This window comes from Tiliqua scincoides, chromosome 4 (assembly GCF_035046505.1).
Source record: "Tiliqua scincoides isolate rTilSci1 chromosome 4, rTilSci1.hap2, whole genome shotgun sequence".
NCBI classification, from domain to species: Eukaryota; Metazoa; Chordata; class Lepidosauria; order Squamata; family Scincidae; genus Tiliqua; species Tiliqua scincoides.
This window is the reverse complement of record NC_089824.1, coordinates 212810767-212831466: the sequence shown is the minus strand read 5'-3', so window position 1 is coordinate 212831466 and position 20700 is coordinate 212810767. Positions and strand designations below refer to the sequence as shown.

General features: G+C 45.9%; 1 protein-coding gene across 1 annotated transcript in view; it reads right to left on the bottom strand.

Moving 5' to 3' along the window:
* PHACTR3 (phosphatase and actin regulator 3) overlaps positions 1 to 20700 on the bottom strand; it is a 255263-nt gene that overhangs the window by 56923 nt on the left and 177640 nt on the right. The window contains exon 8 of the mRNA XM_066624720.1: positions 15976 to 16129. Coding sequence (XP_066480817.1) covers positions 15976 to 16129 — 154 coding nt within the window. The remainder of the gene's footprint in view (positions 1 to 15975; positions 16130 to 20700) is intronic.

Sequence of the window (20700 nt, the reverse complement as noted above, 5' to 3'; positions counted from 1 at the left end):
AAGCATGGGGTGGGGGGGGGGGAAGGAGACAGCTCCATCACTGTGAGAGAGAAAAAAAATGAGGCTTAATGGTAGGTCATGATTGAGGATGTTTAGTCAGACTTATTTTGAGACATACAAATTTTGAGACATACAACATTATGCAGGGGTTGGACAGAGTGGATAGGGAGATGCTCTTTACACTCTCACATAACACCAGAACCAGGGGACATCCACTAAAATTGAGTGTTGGGAGAGTTAGAACAGACAAGAGAAAATATTTCTTTACTCAGCGTGTGGTTGGTCTGTGGAACTCCTTGCCACAGGATGTGGTGACGGCATCTGGCCTGGATGCCTTTAAAAGGGGATTGGACAAGTTTCTGGAGGAAAAATCCATTTCGGGTTACAAGTCATGATGTGTATGCGCAACCTCCTGATTTTAGAAATGGGCTATGTCAGAATGCCAGATGCAAGGGAGGGCACCAGAATGAGGTCTCTTGTTATCTGGTGTGCTCCCTGGGGCATTTGGTGGGCTGCTGTGAGATACAGGAAGCTGGACTAGGTGGGCCTATGGCCTGATCCAGTGGGGCTGTTCTTATGTTCTTATATTGCAATACGTACATGTATACGTAGTGTCAGCTCTTAAGAAAGCCACTGGAGTAAGTCAGAAGCCATGTTAGAACAAACAAACAGTGCTCTTTCAAGAGCCACGAGTCCCAGAGTTCTTTAGGTGCTGCTGGCATTTCTGGTGTACAGGCAAGAGGAGCTCAAGAGGGTCTGGCAGCAGAATGGTGGGACACGCGGTATAATAATCAAGGACATTTTGATCCTAAGAATACCAGGAGGGAGACAGAGTTCCCGATAGGCCTGACAGATTCCAGAGCAGGTGTGAGTGGTCTCTGGGTCATCAGTGTGCCTAGAAGAACTGGCACCAGATTCCAGGGAGGGACTGCATCAAAGGGGCATCTACCACTCGAGAATAATTCATTTTTGTCAGCCCAAAGGTGTACACATGTGATCCCTGTTGTGTATATGCAACGTTGAGCAGAAACAGCTTAACAATATACCTGCCATATTGCCAGGTATAGCTACAAAAACAATCAGGCAGTCAGATTGTTTGTAAGGAGCTTAGTCAAAGGGGCCTAAAGAAGCTGGGACTACTCTTAAGCTTCCAGTTTTTCAAAACAGAAACCGCCTTTCATGGGCCAGGCATGGGGGGGGGGCATGTTACTGGGTGCTTGGGCACTGGACTCCAGAAAGCAACCCACATCCTAACATGCCAAAGAGGGTTGTGTGATTAGGGTCCTAAGAATCTCTTACACATGGTGTGAAGCCCCGCAAGTCTTTCCATGGACTGCAACTAACACATTCAGTGGATTTCACATTTTCTGAGGATCAGAGGCAACAGAAATGATTGACCTTATGTAGGTTACGCATTTCGCTGGGAAAAGTTTGACGATTTATCGAAATTTGCTTCATGTGGGCTGAATTTCACAGTGGGATGAAATTTTAAGGTTACGGAACTGTTACATTAGGGCACCATCTGCTCAATAAACAGCAGGCTTTACAATGTTAGCAATAAGGAGACAAGATTATAGCCAGACTGTAATGTTTTAAGATGCTGTGAACTGCACACAGTGCAGGATTGGTTACCATCGTCCTTGGCAATGCAATATGATTTTCCAGGAAAAATCTTATAGCCCCGGAACTGCATGTTTCCTGAAGTGAAATGAAATCTTCTAGGAATACTCACTCATGCTCAGTTCTCTTAACTGCTAGGGCTGAGCAAAAATGCCCTCCCCATCCACTAACATATTGGTGGTGAATTGTAGTGGGATTTTGTTTATCGGGGGGGGGGGGGCATGATAAAAGTTGTCAAAAAGTTTCATTGGGGTTAAAAGGGTATCGGGGTCTCAAAATTTAAACTTTTAAATTTTTTAAACTCTTTTAAAGTTTTAAATTTTAAAACGAGTTTTTTAAACTCTTGCTATGGCTGCTGCTTGTGACCACAGCAAAGTACTCTGGGGAGAAAAACTGCACTAATGTGCACCATTAAACTGACCTCAGTTCTATCCCCCCTCTCCCAGTTTTGTCCCTGCCCCAATGTTGGCCTAAACTTTGATTTTTAACGTGGCCCTTCTTACTACTGGGAAATTTCTTCTTACTAGGCTCCAGACCAATAAAATAAACACTTCCAGACACAAATATCTCCAAGACAGCTGGAGGGAGATGTCTTGAATAGACACAGATACATAGTCTAAGAGCCCAATCCTATTCTCCCCCCACTGAGGCATTGCCCCAAAATAGCTACCACTACCTCCTGCAATGGGGGGGGGGGGAGAGAGAGAGAGTTCAGAAGGGTCTCCCCTGAGTAAGGAAACAAATCATTTCCTTACTCAATGGGTAAGCCTCTGCAGCATGGGGAGGCAGTCTATTTGGACCTGTGCTAGCTAAAAAGCTGGTGTAGGTTCGCGTGGACCTTCACCACAATATCGGGTCTGCAAAGGGGAGCTTTTACTGCCACCAAACCCATCCTTTCTGGACCCAATCTGTCCATCCCCCACTACCATCACCGCCCTGTTCCACCCTTCCCCCAGGGCCTTGTTTCACCCTCCCTCGTTTCACCCTCCCTGTCCCCATTCCAGCCTCCCACAACCTTCTCCACCTCCTCTGCCATCTTACCTGATTGGTGGGCAGATCCAATTCACTGGAGGGAAAGCTCTGGGCTTCCTGTCAGCAACCCCAGCAGCGCATTGAGTAGTATGCTGCTGGAGAACCTTTTTATTATTATTATTATTATTAACAACAGTATTTATATACCGCTTTTCATGGCAGTCAGCGCTAGTGGAAGAGGCGCTACAACAACACTGGTCCAAATTGGATTGGACTGAAAATGAATTTATGCCATTTACACCCAGCTCTTCCTCTGAAGAATTCAGAATGGCTAACATTTGGTCCTCCATTAGTCTCCCATCCAGGTGGGCAACCCAAGGGCCAAATCTCTTGGCTTGAGAAATAGCACCATATGCCTTCCAGCCCTTTCCTGGGAGATAGACAGATAGATAATAGAAAGCAGGTAAGTGAGAGTCTAGACGCCATGGCTAAGTACCACTTCATGTGTCGTGTCTACTTATGCAAATACTTGAGCAAATTCAGCAGAACGTGAAGTGCAAAATGCAGGTACATAATTTGTTCCAGGAATCTGAGCTTTCCTCTCCACATTAAATGACAATGTCTTGCTCTGGCTGTACAAGTTGTACTGCAAAAGAAATAGTAACCCCAATATTTCTTCCATTATTAGCCATGCTCTAAATCTAATAAGACAATTTTTTCCTCCCATCAGTCCTCTTCACTGAGAACATGCTCTTTTCTTTTTATAATTCTCCCCCAGGGATTTAGTTCATCAGTGAATAAAGGGGTTCATCAAAGAATAATATGGGCTCAGAATGCTAAGAAACACTTATGGTAAATAATCATCACGACACACGTCCCCTTCTTTAACCTCTTGTCACAAAAGGCTCAATTCATTTAAGGCCATTGAGGGTTCATTATCTGCACTCGGGAAGAATAATGAGGGGTTGGCGCTGAGCACCAGGCCCTGGGAGCAGCAGAACTATGCTTGCCTTGCAGACAATGGAGCATTACAAAATTGTGTGATGGCCTCAGGCCTCGGGGGCAGATGAATTAATTTGAGGGGAAGGCTACAAAGAGAGGGAAATATGGGTGAAAAAGAGAACACTTCCATATCAGGGCTGGCCAGGAGGCGCTAAAAAAGCCATTGCCATGGCAACCGTTCCCTGATTTTTATTATTTAAAAAAAACAACAGGGAGGCATTGGGACGCAAAACACAGCATGTTCTGCAATGGAGTGCCACAAGGGAATAGGAGGCTTACAGCCCAACCCTATGCTTCCCAGCACCCAGGGCTGCAGTGCTGTCAAAATGGCTACTGCTGCACCTCAAGGGGCTGGGAAGCACCACCAGGGCTACTCTGAGTAAGGCAGCTTATGCTCCCAATGGGTCTCCTCAGATCTTTGTCTGCGGTTGAGCAGGCACAGATTTGAGGTGACCCATGTTGGGTCTCCTGTGGCCAGAAGGGGAACAGGATATGGCGGCAGAGCCCACTGCCATTTCTGCCCCCTTCCCGCCCCCGCCAAACCTTCCCTTCTCCCTCTCCCTGTCCCAGAACTCCCCTCCCCACCCTGACATATCTCTCCACCACTCTGCACTCGCAGAGAGCACCAGGCAGCGTCCAACCGGCCTGCTCCCGGCACTGGCTCGGCACATGCTTGCGCTGTGCCAGCTCCAATACCTGCCCAGTACAGACAGTCACAGGTGTGCCTTACGGCACGTTTGCAACAGCGCACGCCGGCACTGGGCCGGTGCACAGATCATTGGATAGGGCTCTTAGCCCCACTCCTGTTCCTGCACAGGACTCAACAAGCTGACCATTTATCAGTTGGCAGCCCTAACCCTGCCCATGTCCTTTATAGACATAAACAGGCCTATCTCAGACATCTGACTAATCCAACCGAGCATGAAAAATGCATCTAACTTTACAGGACCAATAAAATCTGGCAAAAAATCCAATGAATTCCAGATTTTGGAGGCATTGCTAATGAGCATCAGATCACCTGTGTCCAAGAATTCCCATCCAAGCAGGGGAAAACTGAGACATGGAGGACGTTTGGCCTTCTGCGTGCAGCATAACCTGCGAGACTTAGGCCAAACTCTAAATTATGACACGTGTTATTAAGAGGAATGTGCTTAAGACATTAGTTATTTGATTTTTCTCTGTAAGAACTTTTGTTGAAAAGCGGTATATAAATACTGTTAATAATAATAATAATAATAATAATAATAATACTGGCAACTTAGCAAAAACAAAACACAAGATGGAATCCAGATAAGGCCAATTGTGTACTGGGAGATGACTAACTCTTCACCCTGTACTGTTAGGGAAGCGAGATTTGTAGATTGGTTGAAAAATTCAGAATCAAATCTAGCTTTTAGGGCTGTGTATTTGCACCTGCCGACATTTAAAAATTTGGAGAACGGCAGTTCTCTAGAATGAGTGTCTGCCTCTCATCTTGCAAGTGTGTGTGTGTGTGTTTGTGTGTGTGTGTGTGTGTTTTCCAGTGGTGTGCATACTTATTAAGATAGTTTTAAACAAGCCAGCTCTATTTTGGATAGAGCAGAGCTATTTAGCAGAGCTCTCTGCACATTCAGTTGTGTGGGGAATCAGCCCAGATCTGCTTGGCAGTTTGGGCTAATCTGGGCACCTTCTGTTTCACAAGATGAACATTGCCTGCTGAGGCCTGGGTAGGAAGCCGACGAAATCAGCATGTCATTTGGGCATGCCATATCAGGGAATGTGCCGTGCCCATCTGTAGATTCCATTTACCGGATTTATTCTTACCAACATCACTGGAAGATCTGAATTATCCATAACTCTGCCAGACTGCTCTCTTCTTCCTGCTCACATTTTATGCATTCCATGATGCTTTGGGTTCCTGGCAAATAAAACTCCTTCCAGAGCTAAATTTATTACATTTTTAAAAAATTTTCTTCTTGAGAGAAATAAAATTTCATTAAAAACACAATTTGACCCCCACAATGTGACATAATTTTGTCAATGATGTCTTGTCACAATGCCATTGCTATGGCTGATACGATAATGTCATGGATAATGTCATGGAGGGGCTGCTTGCACACTGAGGTGAGGTACCCTGCAGAACTTAGTGTTGCCCACCCCTCTAGCTACGCTACTATCTTATTGACATCTCTATTGGCAATATGAAACGTGTGGCTGGCTGTTGGCAATATGAAACATGTGATCACAAAGACCATTAAAAATGGTCTCCTGTGTCATAACTGGAAAATACTAGACCAGTTCTGGGAATGAATTCTTTACGAACAACTAAATATGTAAGGAGATTACCATCATCACCAGTAAAAAGAAAACTGCACAACATGATGTAGCAAACTGAAAGAAAATGAGGCATTGCCATCAAACTGCAGGAAGAGGAAGGAGGGAAAACTACATCTCTGAGGTCACTGGCATGAATCAGGAGATCTTCAAAGCGGACCTTGATAGTAAAAAAATGGTGAAGCTGATAGATGTTGGCAGCCTGTCCAACCTGAAGCACATAGTGCCCACTGTTGGGATGAACTTCAAAAGCCAAAGAGGTGCCACTTGAAATTATTACTAGACAGTCACTTTTACAATACATTTATAGGAAAAAATGCCTACCATTTAAGGAGGCATTAGGCCACTCATTTTAGTTGTACTTCTAACTGATTAGAAGTGATAGTTTTGACTATACTCAAATATTGATCAACATATCCAACATCTACCGAAATCAAAATAAGAAAGGCCACCATTTTGGAATCCCATATTTGTTTTTTACTCTAAGTGACATTAACTTAGAAAAATGAACATAACAGGACTTCTGTTGGTCCTACTCACAAAGGGCCCAATCCTATTCAATTTCCCAGTGCCAGTGCAACCATGCCAATGGGGTGTGTGCTGCAACCTTTGGTGGGGAGGCAGTCACAGAGGCCTCCTCAAGGTAAAGTAACAATTACGTAAATCCATTAATGTACAAAATATGCAGTTAATGCCAAGAAATTCCTGCTGGATGTCCTTTATGTAGTTTCACCATGACTGGTCTATTTCACATGAACAAGAATCGCTACATTGATTCTGAATTCATTATCCCTCCAAATATTTATGCTACAGGCGGACCCTCTTTATCTGCAAGTTTGGAACCCACAGATTGGTCCAACTATACTTTGCTTGAACCAAAATGCTAAGTTAGGTCTGAATTTTGCATTGGTTGGGGCTCCAGGCTTTATGCAAGATCTCTCCACCCTCATGAGTTCGCGCTGTACTTCTGGCCACTGAGATAATATGAATGTGAAGGTGGCAACGAGTCACCCCTTAAGGGAGATTTAAAATATATCTTCAACTCCCAGATCTTTTTTATTTAAATGCAGCACTTCAAGAAGCATCATTATTTTTATTCTCTGCCTTGATGAAGACGGCATTCCCTTCCAAATACATTACATATATCAGAAGAAATATCATGAGTTCGGTTTTAGTGCTTATACAAATAAATTGGATTCGTGGCTGAAAAAAATATTTTTAAAACTCTTTCCAGTGCATGATTTCTGTGAGCGCAAAAGTTAAACTACTGACCTAGTTGTGTGTTGATCCATGTTCGTGAGTATTGAAAAGTGTCTCCCAATTTTTACAATTTTTGAAACTATTCATTTGAAATATTCATATGGTTTCAAAGTCTGTCCTGCTGCATCTCTGCACCACTTTTCCTTCTTTGCCTTCACTATTGTCCTCAGCCTGATGTGCTCTCACAAACAGCAGCTTTGGGAACAAAAGGGCATGGACAGCCCAATCCAATGTAACCATACTACCTACCAATGCAGCTGCTCCAACAGGGTACGTGCTGCATCCTACAGGGCGGTTTGAGCCTTGGAGATCTCCTCTAAGTAAGGGAACATTTGTTCTGGTTCCTTGGGGCAAGCCTCTTCTGCCCCAGTGGGTCTACTTGAACCTGTGTGAACTATTTTGCTGATGCAGATCCAAGTGAAACTGGGTAGGTGGATTGAGTCCAGAAAGGAGGATAGGATATTGGCAGAGCAGCAGCTTCTGATATCCACCCCCTTCTTGCCCTCAACACACACACCCTCCCTGCCCTAGTCCCTTCTCTGTTTCTCCCCCTCCCCACCTCTTCCTCCCATCATCTATCCCTGTGCCAACTTACTGGTGCTGGGGCTCCCTCAGTGGCTATTGTAGGCTCCATCCCATTCCCAGGTCCTGTACCAGACCCCCACTTGGGTTGCAATTCTGTGAGGCCAGAGGCAACACATAGGCTGGAGGGGCACTCAACCCTGGATTCCGAGCCCCAGGGGAAGGAGTAGTATGTAGCCAGGAAGAGGTGGTTTTGTGGCTTTGTGGTTTTGTGACTGTCCTGTACACTGGACAGTCTGCAGTATCTGCCTCCTGGCTTTCTATAATCCCATTCCCCTTCTATATTTCCCATTCCCCTAAGATGTAATCTACTGCCTAAGAGTGGGTGGAGGGAGAGGTGCCCCTGGCCATCCACACTTTTCTACATGCGGGCTTCCCCAAGGACTTCCCCAAGGACTTCCCCAAGAACTTCCCAGAGGTGGACCACTGTGTGAAACAGGATGACATGAATCTCTGGTCTGATCCAGAAGGAATTTTCTTACATTTTTATGTTCTTATGAAAAAGTCTCAGGTTTGGAATTTTTGATCCCGGCTCAATCCTCCCACTCTCTCTTATTCGGTTATTAGCATTCTTCTTGAAGCAATAAAAACACCCCAAAATTGAGTATGGGACCTGAAATCTAGCAAATATTTATTTGAGAACATTTAATATTTGAACAACTGGAGACAAAGAGAGGAGTGAATTTCTGCTGTGCTTCCTCAACAGACTACAACAGCTTTAGAAGCCAAGCAGTGTGTGGGAGGCCTTAACAGTCTTCTTTTCCAGCAAGCCACAGTTTAAAAATTCATGTTTGCTCAATCCAAATTTAACTGTGTTTTAATGAGGAATTTGAATTACCTTTTTTCTATGCATTTTCATTTGCCAAACAGAGAGAGGGGGGGGAACAGCTGCACCCCTACCTATGGCTTGCACAGTTTGTGGAACTTCTCTGAGCTCCTCCAAGCACAGAACACAATCCCATACATAGCAGGCCTGCTTAATACACCCACATTTCCTGTTACATGGGGTTAAGTTCTTGAAAAGCAGCACATCTCTCAAAAATTCATAAATGAAAAATATTTTTACCATAAGACGCAACTATGCTCCCAGCTGAACCTGTGAGAGCACGTGGAAAATTTGACAGCATTATTCCAGAAATCTGTAGGCATAAATTAGGTTTTGATATTATTTAAACAAGCACGTTCTTCCAAAAATACAATGGACAGCCCAGGGACTCTGAGAGGAATTTTATCAGGGGGTACAAAGTTTCTTTGGGGCCCCTTTGCCAAGGGAGAGGGGTGAAACAGAGCGGGAGAGGGTGGTGATGGACAAGCAGAATGGGGGCAGGGAAGGGCGAAACAGGATAGGGGGGAGGGTGGACACAGCTGGAAAAGTCTTCTGAGCCCTGGTCTACCCACCCATGTGGCATCGGCAGATAGATACAGTAATACGGAAAACCAAACACACTCCTAAGCATATATGGTTTGCCAGTAACTCCAGCTGCACACTTGTGGTAGTGTCCCCAGCATCCCATGAAGGCAACAAGTCTGAATAGATTGGAAAAAGTAAGATCCCAGGAAATTTCTGGGCCCCCTCCTTTGGCTCCTGGGCCCCCTTTTTGACCCTGGGCCCGGGTACAAATTACCCCCTTTACCGTCCTCTCCTAGGCCCTGGGACAGCCCAATTCTATCTGGGGTTGGCCTGTTGTGCGTGGGCATTTATGTCAGTGGAACAGAGTTCTGTTGTAAAATGGGTGCCGAAGGAGCTCTGTCAGTGGATGTTTTGGGAGTGTTGCTGCAAGAGGTGGCAGCGCTCCCAGGACATCGGTGAATCTGGACCCAGCAGAACAAGCAAGGCAGCGGCAGGGGTGGGGAGGAGGGAGGAACAAAGGGTGTGGAAGCCGCAGGAGAGGATGGATCCAGCAGTGATGGTGTGCAGCTCCTCCCTTTTTGCAGCTTCCCCACACCCTCTCTCCCCTCAGACTTGTGCTAGTGAATGAGCTGGAGCAGGTCCAAGGAGACCCATTGAGGAGCAGGAGGCTTACAGAGCGGTAAGGGGATTTAAATCCCCTTTGTGAAGTGACTGCACCAGCGGGAGGAGGGGGAATAGGTTTGGGCTGTAAATCAAACATGTGTAAAATGAATGTATTTGGAAAGGAACACTGAATGAGCTACTGTTTTGGGGAGAAACAGGCAACCAATCCTGAGCTGCCCTGCGCGTGGGACTGCCGTGGCGCCAAAAATGACTGCCGCAGTATCCTGTGTGCAGCCAGGCACTCCACAGTGGCTTCTCAGGGGAAGGGGACTTTTGAGTGGTCCCAGAGACATACAAAACAAGCATCATGTCAGAACACAGCTTGTGGGCTACTGTGAGCTGTAACTCACGAAGGAACATTCACACATGCTACATCTCATCTAAAAATGGTACAGCTCAGATTCATCACACGGGTCTTCTGCACATCTGTTTCTGGTCTGGCTCCCACTTCAGGAAGCCCTTCCATGTCAGAAGTCAGTCTGTACCCATCCTGCTATGTCAACCCCTCACACACTACCTTGTGCCACATTCTGCGGACAACTATGGTCTCTGTCCTATTGCAAGTTTTTATTTTATCCTTCAGTAGTCACCAGTTATGCTCTGCACATAATTTTTTCCCTCCTCTCCAACAGCTTTTTTGTAATCACATCAGTAGGTATTTCTAACCCTCAAGAATGGCAGCAAACGAAAGAGGCAGCTTGATGGGATGTCCCAGTGAGGAACTGCTAAGAAATCACTTTCTCTCTCAAAGTGCTCAAAGGTTGACCTTATTCTCATAGGTAATGAATTCTAACATAAAGCTTACTAAGGGCTTACAGGGATTCTCTCCACAATTTGATTGGTAGGAGACTCTGGGAGACTTTTTTTCTACTTACATCAGTAATGTTTTGCAAAGACCTTATTCAAACCATTGAAGGTTTAGTCCTTGTTCTGGAGTAATCCCAGCACAAAACACTTTGTGCCTTCTGTTCTATGGGGAAAAATATTTCCCTTTCTTTGTCTCATACCTGCCAGAAGAATCTGAGAATTTCACATTGTGACCAAGTGAATAACGAATCCCTGTTTCCCTTCTCCACAACATCACGATTGCATAGGACCCATCCATTACATGTTGTTGTATCTTTGTTGTTCCCTTCCTGTGTTTTCCATATGTTTGCAAGATCCATCTGTGTAAGCCCTGGATCAGATTGGGCTGTAGGGACCTACACAGTATCTTTCCTGCTTCCCACAGTGATCAGTCAGAGCAGTACTGAAGGCGGGTCTGAAGGCAACAGCCTTCTTTTGATTCCCCCCCCCCCCACTGGATACTCTGTGGCAAACTTCCTGTGAGCATGAAAATTTCAAATAAAAATCACAGGTAGGCCCTAAATTATGCAAATCCAACATTTGAACATCCCCACCTGCAGACCACCACACTCATGCTTTGCACAGGCACAGTTTGACCAGCCTAGTGCTTTCTCACAGGTGCAATAACACCGTTCTAACTTATATCAGTTCTGCTTTCAAGACAAACCTCCAGAATAGAACCAGGACATAAGCGGGGGACTTGCCACAGTATCCATTAGCAGCCTTTTCCTCCATGAATTTGCCCAAACCCTCTTTACTGCCATCTCTGCATATCTGCCATTGCTATATCTGGTGGGCAGTTCAATCCATATCTCACTTATGTATTGTGTGAACTGATATTTGCTTTTGACTCCAGTCAATCAATTTCTTTGGACGACCCTGAATTCTAGCATTATTCCATCCTGAGCCCGGGGGAGAGCTTAATCACTAATTCCATATTAGTCCATTTCCTACAAAAGCTTCTGTTTGTTTATTTTTAAACAAATATGAGCACATTGAAGAAATGAGACATGTGCCTGTGTAAGTGTGATAGACGTGGCTAAAATTAGATCAGCAGAGCAGATGGAGTTACAGATGGCTTGAAGACAAGTCTAGAAGCAATGCATTGCCTTGTTAGGAATGGGTTGCCCACCATTTACTGGAAATACAATTTATTCATGCTGTATAAACTATTTGTAATTATACACAAACCTCCTACCAGCTGGATGGCTGAAAGCAAGTCAGCCGCCATTGATGACTTGGGGGCCACTTCACCAACCCACCTTTGTCCAGATTCATGGCATTCAAACCAAAGACCATGCTCGTACTTCCCTTGTGCCACCTGGATGTGAATCTACCCTTACTTCTCTGCTGTTTAGTTTTGATCACTGGCCTTGCTAGTGTGATTGTAATACAAGCTGCCTTGAGCCAGCAAAAGTCCCTTATGCTGGCTCCCCAGTGTCATGAAAGCGGTTACTTGGGAGCAGGCTGGGTCAGCACACGGAAGCAGCAGTGTGGGACAGTGTGAGTTTGTGCTGGCCTGGGCAGACAGGCACAGGGGGTGGGAGAGGGTAGAGGGAGGGAGAGGGAGGGAGGAGTGGAAAGGGGGCATTTCAGGATGGCACCCTGGAGGGCAGATTGGGCTTGGGAGGGGGTGGCGCTGGCCATGGTGGTGCAGTCCAGATCCCAACCTCTGTCCCTGGTCTGAGTGGCATTACTTGGGCCGCTCTGATTTGCGGTCACAGATCCAAGTAGCCCCATAAGGCTGCCTATGGCGTTGTTTGGGGTGAGGGGACTGAAACCCCTTACTCCAAGTTGCACCCTGGGCCACACCAAACCTGTGCTGGATAAAGTGCAGGCCAGTCGACCTGTCTGTTCCAGGGCAGGTTAGGATTGCACCCTCAGAATGCCAAGACCTGTCCTGGGCATCTTAATTTTCTGTTCCTGCTTAGGCATGAAGTTCACTGGGTGATCATGGGCCATTCACCATCTCTCAGCCTACATAACCAGAGAATTGTTGTGCTACATGGGGGGGCAGAAGGATGTACAGGGCTCTCAGCCCCTTGGAGGAAGGGTGGAATAAAAATAAAACAAACTCTTCACAGCTTCTCCCAGTTCTATCATTCATTTTTCAGCGTCTGCATGTGATGAAGTTACAGTGGGTGTAATTTGCCCCAGTTCCACAAAATCCAGCTAACCCTCCCTCGCTAAAAACCGCTTCAATGAGATAGAGATTAAGGTGGCACACCACCTTTTGGTGACCTGCTTTCAAACACTTTCCTTATGGCATCAGTTGGACTGCATCTTAGACTTGCCCACGCAGGGCAATTTCAAGCAAACATGGGAGCGATTCAAGTGATGACTTGTGTGTGTGAAAAAGCCACCAAAGATCAAACATCGCAGATGGAGTTTTATGACACCTGACATCATCTCAAACCAAATGCTTTTCAACCGAGGCAGTTGGCATAATCCACTGCTAATCATCAAGCAAAGCAATATCAAGTGAAATGCATGGATGTGTGAATAAGCCCTAATTTAGGAGATTCAGTTGAGCACATCAGATGCTTGCAAAAGATATAGTCAAACACTACAAACTGTGCAAGTTCCTCCTCTCCCACCCAGTCCACAGAGATAACAGGTACAACTAGAAGCTGTGATGTGCAGATAGCATTTCAAGTCTTGCAACGATGGGAACAAGGAGGTTGGCAGAGCGCACTCATCCCCAAACCCTGAAATATCTCCCTTAAGACCTTGTGACAAGGCTTGGAGAGAGCCAGGGTGGTATAGAAATTAGGGAGTTGGACTTAGACCTGGAAGACCAGGTCTCACCCACAAAGCTCCCTGGGTGACCTTGGGCCAGTCACTCCCCTTCAGCCTCACCTACCTCACAGGGTTGTTGTGAGGACAAAAGGAGAGGAGGAACCAACACCACTCTGAACTTCTTGAAGGAAGGGCAGTATAAAAAAATGTGGAAAATCAATCAGTCAGAGAGAAGTCCAAGTCTACCGTAGTAGCTGGTACCACTAACTCTTCAAGACCCCAGAAGACTCAGACCTAACATCATGAAGTACAGATCAATAAGCTACAGAGCACCCCCAAAGCATAGGGGGTGTTCTCTTTTCAGTGGTGGACCTGGCACTGGGCAATCAGGGCAAATGTCTCGGGCACTGAGCCCACACGACTCTAGGACTGCGTGGGAAGTCTCCTGAGGCTCCCGACGCTATCAGAAACTGTACTTCCAGTTTTCCAGAAGTACAACTGAAGAACTCAGGGAAGCACTTCCCCAGCCAATCCTGGAGTTGTGCAAGGCTCCATCGCACTCGGTGAGTACGGGAAGCAGCGACTGTGGACCTTTGCCCTGGGGCACCTCAAGAGCAGGTCCATCACTAGCCCTTTTAATTATCTCTTTTTCCAGAGATTCAGGGCAGTTTACAGTTCCAACCCCCCCCCCCCCAATCAATGCAGTAAATAAAATCAATTACAAAAACATCTGGAGGAAAAAAAAACAGAAATCAGAAAAACGGAGGACCAGAGCAAAACCTATTTGCTCTGCTGAAGAAGCCAGTTCTTTAGACGGTGTTGGAAGACTGACAGCAAGAGGGCCTACTCATAAGACGCTTTCTCCGAAGGACCTTAGAGAACCTGAAGAGTCACAGGCAGTTCCTACCTTGCTCCTAAGCCACGTAGGGCTTTAAACGTAAGACCAGTACAAATTTGAAATAAATTGCTCGCAATGCAGTTGTATCAATACAAGCGTTACACGATCACTCAGCCAGCACCTGTTGATATCTGGGCAGCTGATATCACAAGGCATCATTTGGGAGGATAGAGCCCAAGCTAGCGTCACACATCCCAGCAATGTCTGAAGCCTTGGTTATGACCTAGCAGTTGTTGAAGTGATATCTGACCTCCTGGCCCAAACACATGCAACTTTTGGTTCTGCTGGTTAGTTTCATTGCTAGTCACTGCCCATTTGGTGCCCGATTCAGAAACGTCATAGTAATCTCTGCTTTCTTCAAATGTATATTATGAATCTCCAGTCTGCAGTTCTTGTATCTCAGTGCTCTTTGCACAAGCAAGTTTCAACCTTCTGCACCTCATGCTCAAAGGCCCAGACCTTACCAGCCTTCAGCAGTGTGGAACCCCCACTCTTGGGGTACTCGCTATAAACCCAGTGCACCAAAGTATCTAAAGGTTGCCAACAAGCCTAAAGCATTCAGATCACATTTTGAATTCTCAATCCACATTGCAAATTTGAAAGACACATTTCCAACTCAAAGTCTGAAATTCTAAATAGTGTCCAAGTTGTATGTATTTGCTCCCATTCTAGCAAAGAAGGATGCATTGAGGGAAAGGAAGACGGGAGAGTTTTCCCAGCTTTCTTAGCGTTAAGATTGCCTTCCCTGTGTGTTCTAATACCACAGCTTTTAAAGCCATGGAAGGATGTTCTGAGGGTAGATTTAGAGGTAGGAATAATGTGCTATTGCCAATTACTGTTTTGTCCCATGGTACTGCAACCGCACAGTCAGGTCATTCTCTATCGCCTCTGGCAAAGCAGTTAACATGTGGTCAGGACGAGACAAATTTTCCATGACTTTTCAGTTGTATGTCCAACTTTGCAATTCTGACAAGAGAGAATTTTTCTTTGAACATGGATGGCCCTTATGTGAAACGCTAGATTTTGTTCAAGTCCTGCACACAAAGTGATGCTAATGAGAAAGTGGTGCAAAGTACTAAGTTTTGCAGGCGCCTAAATGACCCCATGAACAGTTTTGCTCCCACCACCTGGAATGCACCCCCCCTTTGCACCCCCTCAAGCTACGTCACTGCAGAAGAGGCAACTCTGGTTCGAGAGAACTGTGCAGTTCCTGTGCCGAGGACCATTCGCACAGAAGCTTCTTCATCAAACTGAATGCAAAATGAACTGAACTTTCCATTATACACATCAGGGAACCCCAACCTCTTCCAAGCCCATGTGACTGGTATTTTGGCTCAGCACCCTTCCATGCTCCAGATTACAGAAAAGTTGGGGGAGCTTCTAACTCCAGGTTTACCCAGTTGCTCCAAGGCTACAGGTGACCACTACCTCACAGTTTTTAGTGCTATGCCCTTCCTGCATAGGTGGCTACCACATGGCTTTCTGAATCCACTTTTAATGATCTATCTGGGGAATCTGGAGGAATCTCTAAAATAATTGACAAGGATTCGTTTCCCCCTGCAGTGCTGACACTTGTGCTCAAGGGATATGATAGATCCTGAGACTGCATTCATTATTGCTGAGAATTTGTGTTGTGCAACAGGACGTGCACAAAATGTATATGTACCCCAAGGCAAAATGCAGACTGGGAACTGTGACCTTCCCTGGTATTACTCGGAACTGAACTTACTTGGAGAGTTTCATTTCAATTTGTTGCCGGATTTCCTGTCTTTCTTCATCAGTCCTCCTTGGGAAAATGTTCCTGTCTTCCAACTCCTGTTTGCTTGGTCTGTTCCTCAATTTCACTGCCAGCAACTCTTTCTTGCATTTTCTTGGCAATGTACCTGGAGCACACATTGAAAAATAATGTGAACGTGTCAGGGATGCGTTCCTAAAATAGGCAAAGGACATCATTTATTAGATCATGTTCTGTTGGAAGCCAAAAAGCCAGCTGCGAATTCTAGAGAGAATGTCTTCAGTCAGAGTATGGGACCCTTCAAGTGAGGGCAGCAATGACACTGTGCAACAGGTCCTGTCCACATTACATCAATGTCCTACCTTTCTTTCATCATGAACCTGACTACATGGTGTTCCCAAGGAGTCACTCATCTAGGCGCTGACCAGACCTAGAGCTGCTTAATTGAAGATGAGTCTGGATACAAAAGAAGTCATGATGCTTCTTGAACTTTATGACCTGAGAGATGTTGTGAATCCCACCATAGATGGGGCTGAAATCTCACCATCTCCCTGGGTCATTTCAGACTGTATCTTAGGGTCAGAGCTAGCCTTTTCACCTTAAGGCAATGGATTGAGTTGCAGATTCTAGAGGAGTTGCCCATTTTCTTCTTTAGATTCCATTTATTTATGTCATAAAGAATGAACTCCAGCCCACACCAGAGTGTGCAAAACAAGATTGCGTTATTCTAAATTTGTATTTCAGGTACAGAAATATCTGAGCCTGGCCCTGCCTTTGTGCATTCTTGAACCTGAAGCTGGGCCTGGAAGCCCAATTCAAAGATATTTTGGTTTAGGAGGATGCTTATAGCTGCAATATTTCATTAGATATGAAAATGGGCTGGGCCATAGATAAGAATGAAACTCTTTTCTCTGGAACCCCAAAGTTCATCCTATAGTACAGCAGTTTTCAACTGGTGTGCTGTGGCACATTGGTGTGCCTCAAAAGATCCACAGGTTTGCCATGGGAGTTTGCAGCTCTGTTTCCAGGGCAACTGTTTGTAGTAAGAAATTGTCTGTCCCTCTTACTCCACCAGAAGGACAGACAAATTTCTTACTGTAGACAGTTGCCCTAGAAAACAGAGACACAGAACCTAGAAGAGTCTCCTGGAAGTCAGAAGTGACATCACAAGAGGCATAGACCATAGAGAAGACCATAGAGGTCAGTGTGTTGTGCGAAGGAAAACACTAAAAATCACTGTTATAGAAGGAGCTCAAAGAAATGTCACCACAGCTGTATTTTTTCACTGTGGCCTATAGCAGAATGTGCCAGAAGCCAAGTGAGGCATGAACATTGTTCTTCCTCCAGTGTGCTATAGGTTTCTCTAGTCCCTAGGAAAGTCTTGTCAGAGCACCACTCTGAAGATGTGCAGGATGGAGAGTTGAGCCCTTCCATCCAAAATGACCTGCAAATGAGTCCCAGAGCTGGAGTCTCTCAGGTGACAATCCTGAGGTGGCAGACAGTCCCTCACAGTGAGTCAGAACTGGCTCAGGGGCCACCACTTGCAGTGGTGTACCTCCCCAGTCCCACACCCCAGGTCAAAGGTCTGCAATGGCATCCCCTGCAGGATGCCACCGCCTCCTGCATACAAATCCACCCCCCCCCCACTTACTTCGGGTGCATGGTGCTTTGCACAACTCTAAGACACATCAGGGAAGCCTCCTGAAGCTTCCCTGATGCTTTAAACTGTGCTTCAGGGAGGCTTCTGTGGGGTCCTAAAGATGAACAAGGCTCCATGCCAGGGGCATTTGCCCCATCAAATGAATGGGAGGTTCGCCACTGACCAGCTGCAGAGCTACACCCCGATTCCATCCATATCTCGCAGCAGAAACGCGGGGCTCCTTTTTTATTTCTTAACAACTCCAGCAGAACACAAATTAAACCTTGGGCATGCTGAAGTCACAGGTTGTTTATTAAAACAAGAGCAGCAGAAGAATGCAAGAGGAACTCGCTCAGGGACTACCTTGGTAGCATCAGGGCAACCCTGCCTCACTGTACCTGAAATTCAAGACTTTTTTCTCAAGTCATGCACAATGACTCTTCGCTCACAACAGGAGAGGAAACTGAATGCTTTCCACACGCGCTGCCTCCAACGCATTCTCAGCATCACCTGGCAGGACAAAGTTCCAAACAACACAGTCCTGGAACGAGCTGGAATCCCTAGCATGTATGCACTGCTGAAACAGAGATACCTGTGTTGGCTCGGTCATGTTGTGAAAATGGATGATGGCCAGATCCCAAAGGATCTCCTCTATGGAGAACTCATGCAGGGAAAGCACCCTACAGGTAGACCACAGCTGTGATACAAGCACATCTGCAAGAGGGATCTGAAGGCCTTAGGAGTGGACCTCAACAGGTGGGAAACCCTGGCCTATGAGCGGCCCGCTTGGAGGCAGGCTGTGCAGCATGGCCTCTTCCAGTTTGAAGAGACACTTGGCCAACAGACTAAGGCAAAGAGGCAAAGAAGGAAGGCCCGTAGCCAGGGAGACAGACCAGGGACAGACTGCACTTGCTCCCAGTGTGGAAGGGATTGTCGTTCCCGAATCGACCTTTTCAGCCACACTAGACGCTGTTCCAGAACCAACATTCAGAGCGCGATACCATAGTTTTTCGAGACTGAAGGGTGCCAACAACTACTACATGCCCAATGAATGCAGCGCCACCCAGTGTCCAGAATAAAAAACACATCTCACACAGAACGCCAATAAACAGGCATGCAAAGAGTCGTGACAGCCGTGATCCAACCGAGGCATCCTGGGGATACCATAATCTCTTTTCTCATCCTGTGGTTTAATTAATGAATCTCTTATCTGTAATAATCACTACAGAACCTGCCAACTCCTGTATGTAAGTAGGGCAGATTATTCACACCAGCAGCATCACAAAGAGTGGTCAGAGAAACTGTAGAGCCCAGTCGGTGAAAGATAAGAAGCAAAATGGGAGGAGGAATATCCACCAAGTAAATAGGTTTTTTAAAGTGTGTTCTTTCTTTTAAAGGGAAGCAGGTTAATGCTTATCCAGAAAGCGGAGGGATGACAAGCTGCAGTAGGAAAGACTTTCATAGAAGGGAAGCCTGTCGCTCCCTCTGAGTTTTGCTTTTTTTGTCTGCTGTGGGGAGGAAGGTGCTTCAGCATTTCTCTGATCTGGTAAAGACTGAACAGTGAAATCTCCCATTTCTGGCTCCAAAGAAAGAGAGAAGCCAGTGCAGGCAGTGTCCCCTCCATTAACACGATGGCAAACTTCAGAGTTTGAACCCAAAATCAAGAGCATGATCTGGTCCCATCTGGAATTGATTGAAAATGTAATCTTCCTAGATAACAGGCTAAATGGTTACTTCTTATGCTTCCTGCTAAACAGCAAAAACAACTGTCATTCTATACATGTTTACTCAGAAGGGAGAGTCACTGTCCTAAATGGGGCTTGTTCCCAGGTAAGTGGAAGATTGTAGTTTTAGTTACTACTATTATTTGTTATTGCTTACATGATGAGTTGCAGTGCCTGCAATACTTGCCACGCCCACCCCAGCAGCTATGCTACTGGTGACAGATATGGGATGAAAAATTCCAAAGACTACTTTGTGTGCTGTAAGGGGCAGCAAGCGGGCTTGGACTGAGCCTGCCCAATGGCCTTGAAAAACCCTCCTCCTATTTCCCCATTTCTCTTCCCCAAGTAATTTCCATCTAAATCGGATGATAACTATTTTTGATTCTCTTGTCCCTCATGCATTAAATTGGTGCTCATATAATTCACTTCATATTTGCATTGGCTTCTCCTTCCTGAACATTACACCAGGGATGCCTATTAAAACTACAACCGTTCATTATGTAGGTAAGTTTTAATTTGATGTCTGTGTTTCATTGTGCTTGTCATAATTACAGTAACCATTTGAGGTATTACAAGAGATCCAATTTAAATGTTACCGGAACACAGAGGAACTACTCTCCCATTGTCCAGTCTCATGCCACTCACTGCATATAGAGAGAAACCATGTGGCTTGGCTGAACTATGTGATGGAATGAGAAAGAACCATAAGAACATAAGAACAGCCCCACTGGATCAGGCCATAGGCCCATCTAGTCCAGCTTCCTGTATCTCACAGCAGCCCACCAAATGCCCCAGGGAGCACACCAGATAACAAGAGACCTCGTCCTGGTGCCCTCCCTTGCATTGGCATTCTGACATAGCCCATTTCTAAAATCAGGAGGTTGCACATTCACATCATGGCTTGTAACCCGTAATGGATTTTTCCTCCAGAAACTTGTCCAATCCCCTTTTAAAGGCATCCAGGCCAGATGCCGTCACCACATCCTGTGGCAAGGAGTTCCACAGACTGACCACACGCTGAGTAAAGAAATATTTTCTTTTGTCTGTCCTAACCCTCCCAACACTCAATTTTGGTGGATGTCCCCTGGTTCTGGTGTTATGTGAGAGTGTAAAGGTCTGGGAGTATGAATCTGCCTTCTCCTAAGCAGACCATTGTTCCATCTAGCTCACTACTGTCAACACAGTGACCAATCCTAACAGCAGCAGCTAGAACTGCCAGAACAAGCACTCCAGTGGTGCTAGGTGTTTTCTGGCTGTCACAAAAGAAAACACACTGGTGGCAGCCCCTGGTAGCAGCCACCAGAAGTGGCAAGCAGTTGGCTCTGTGCAGCAGCAAACTCCAGACACTCACTGCTT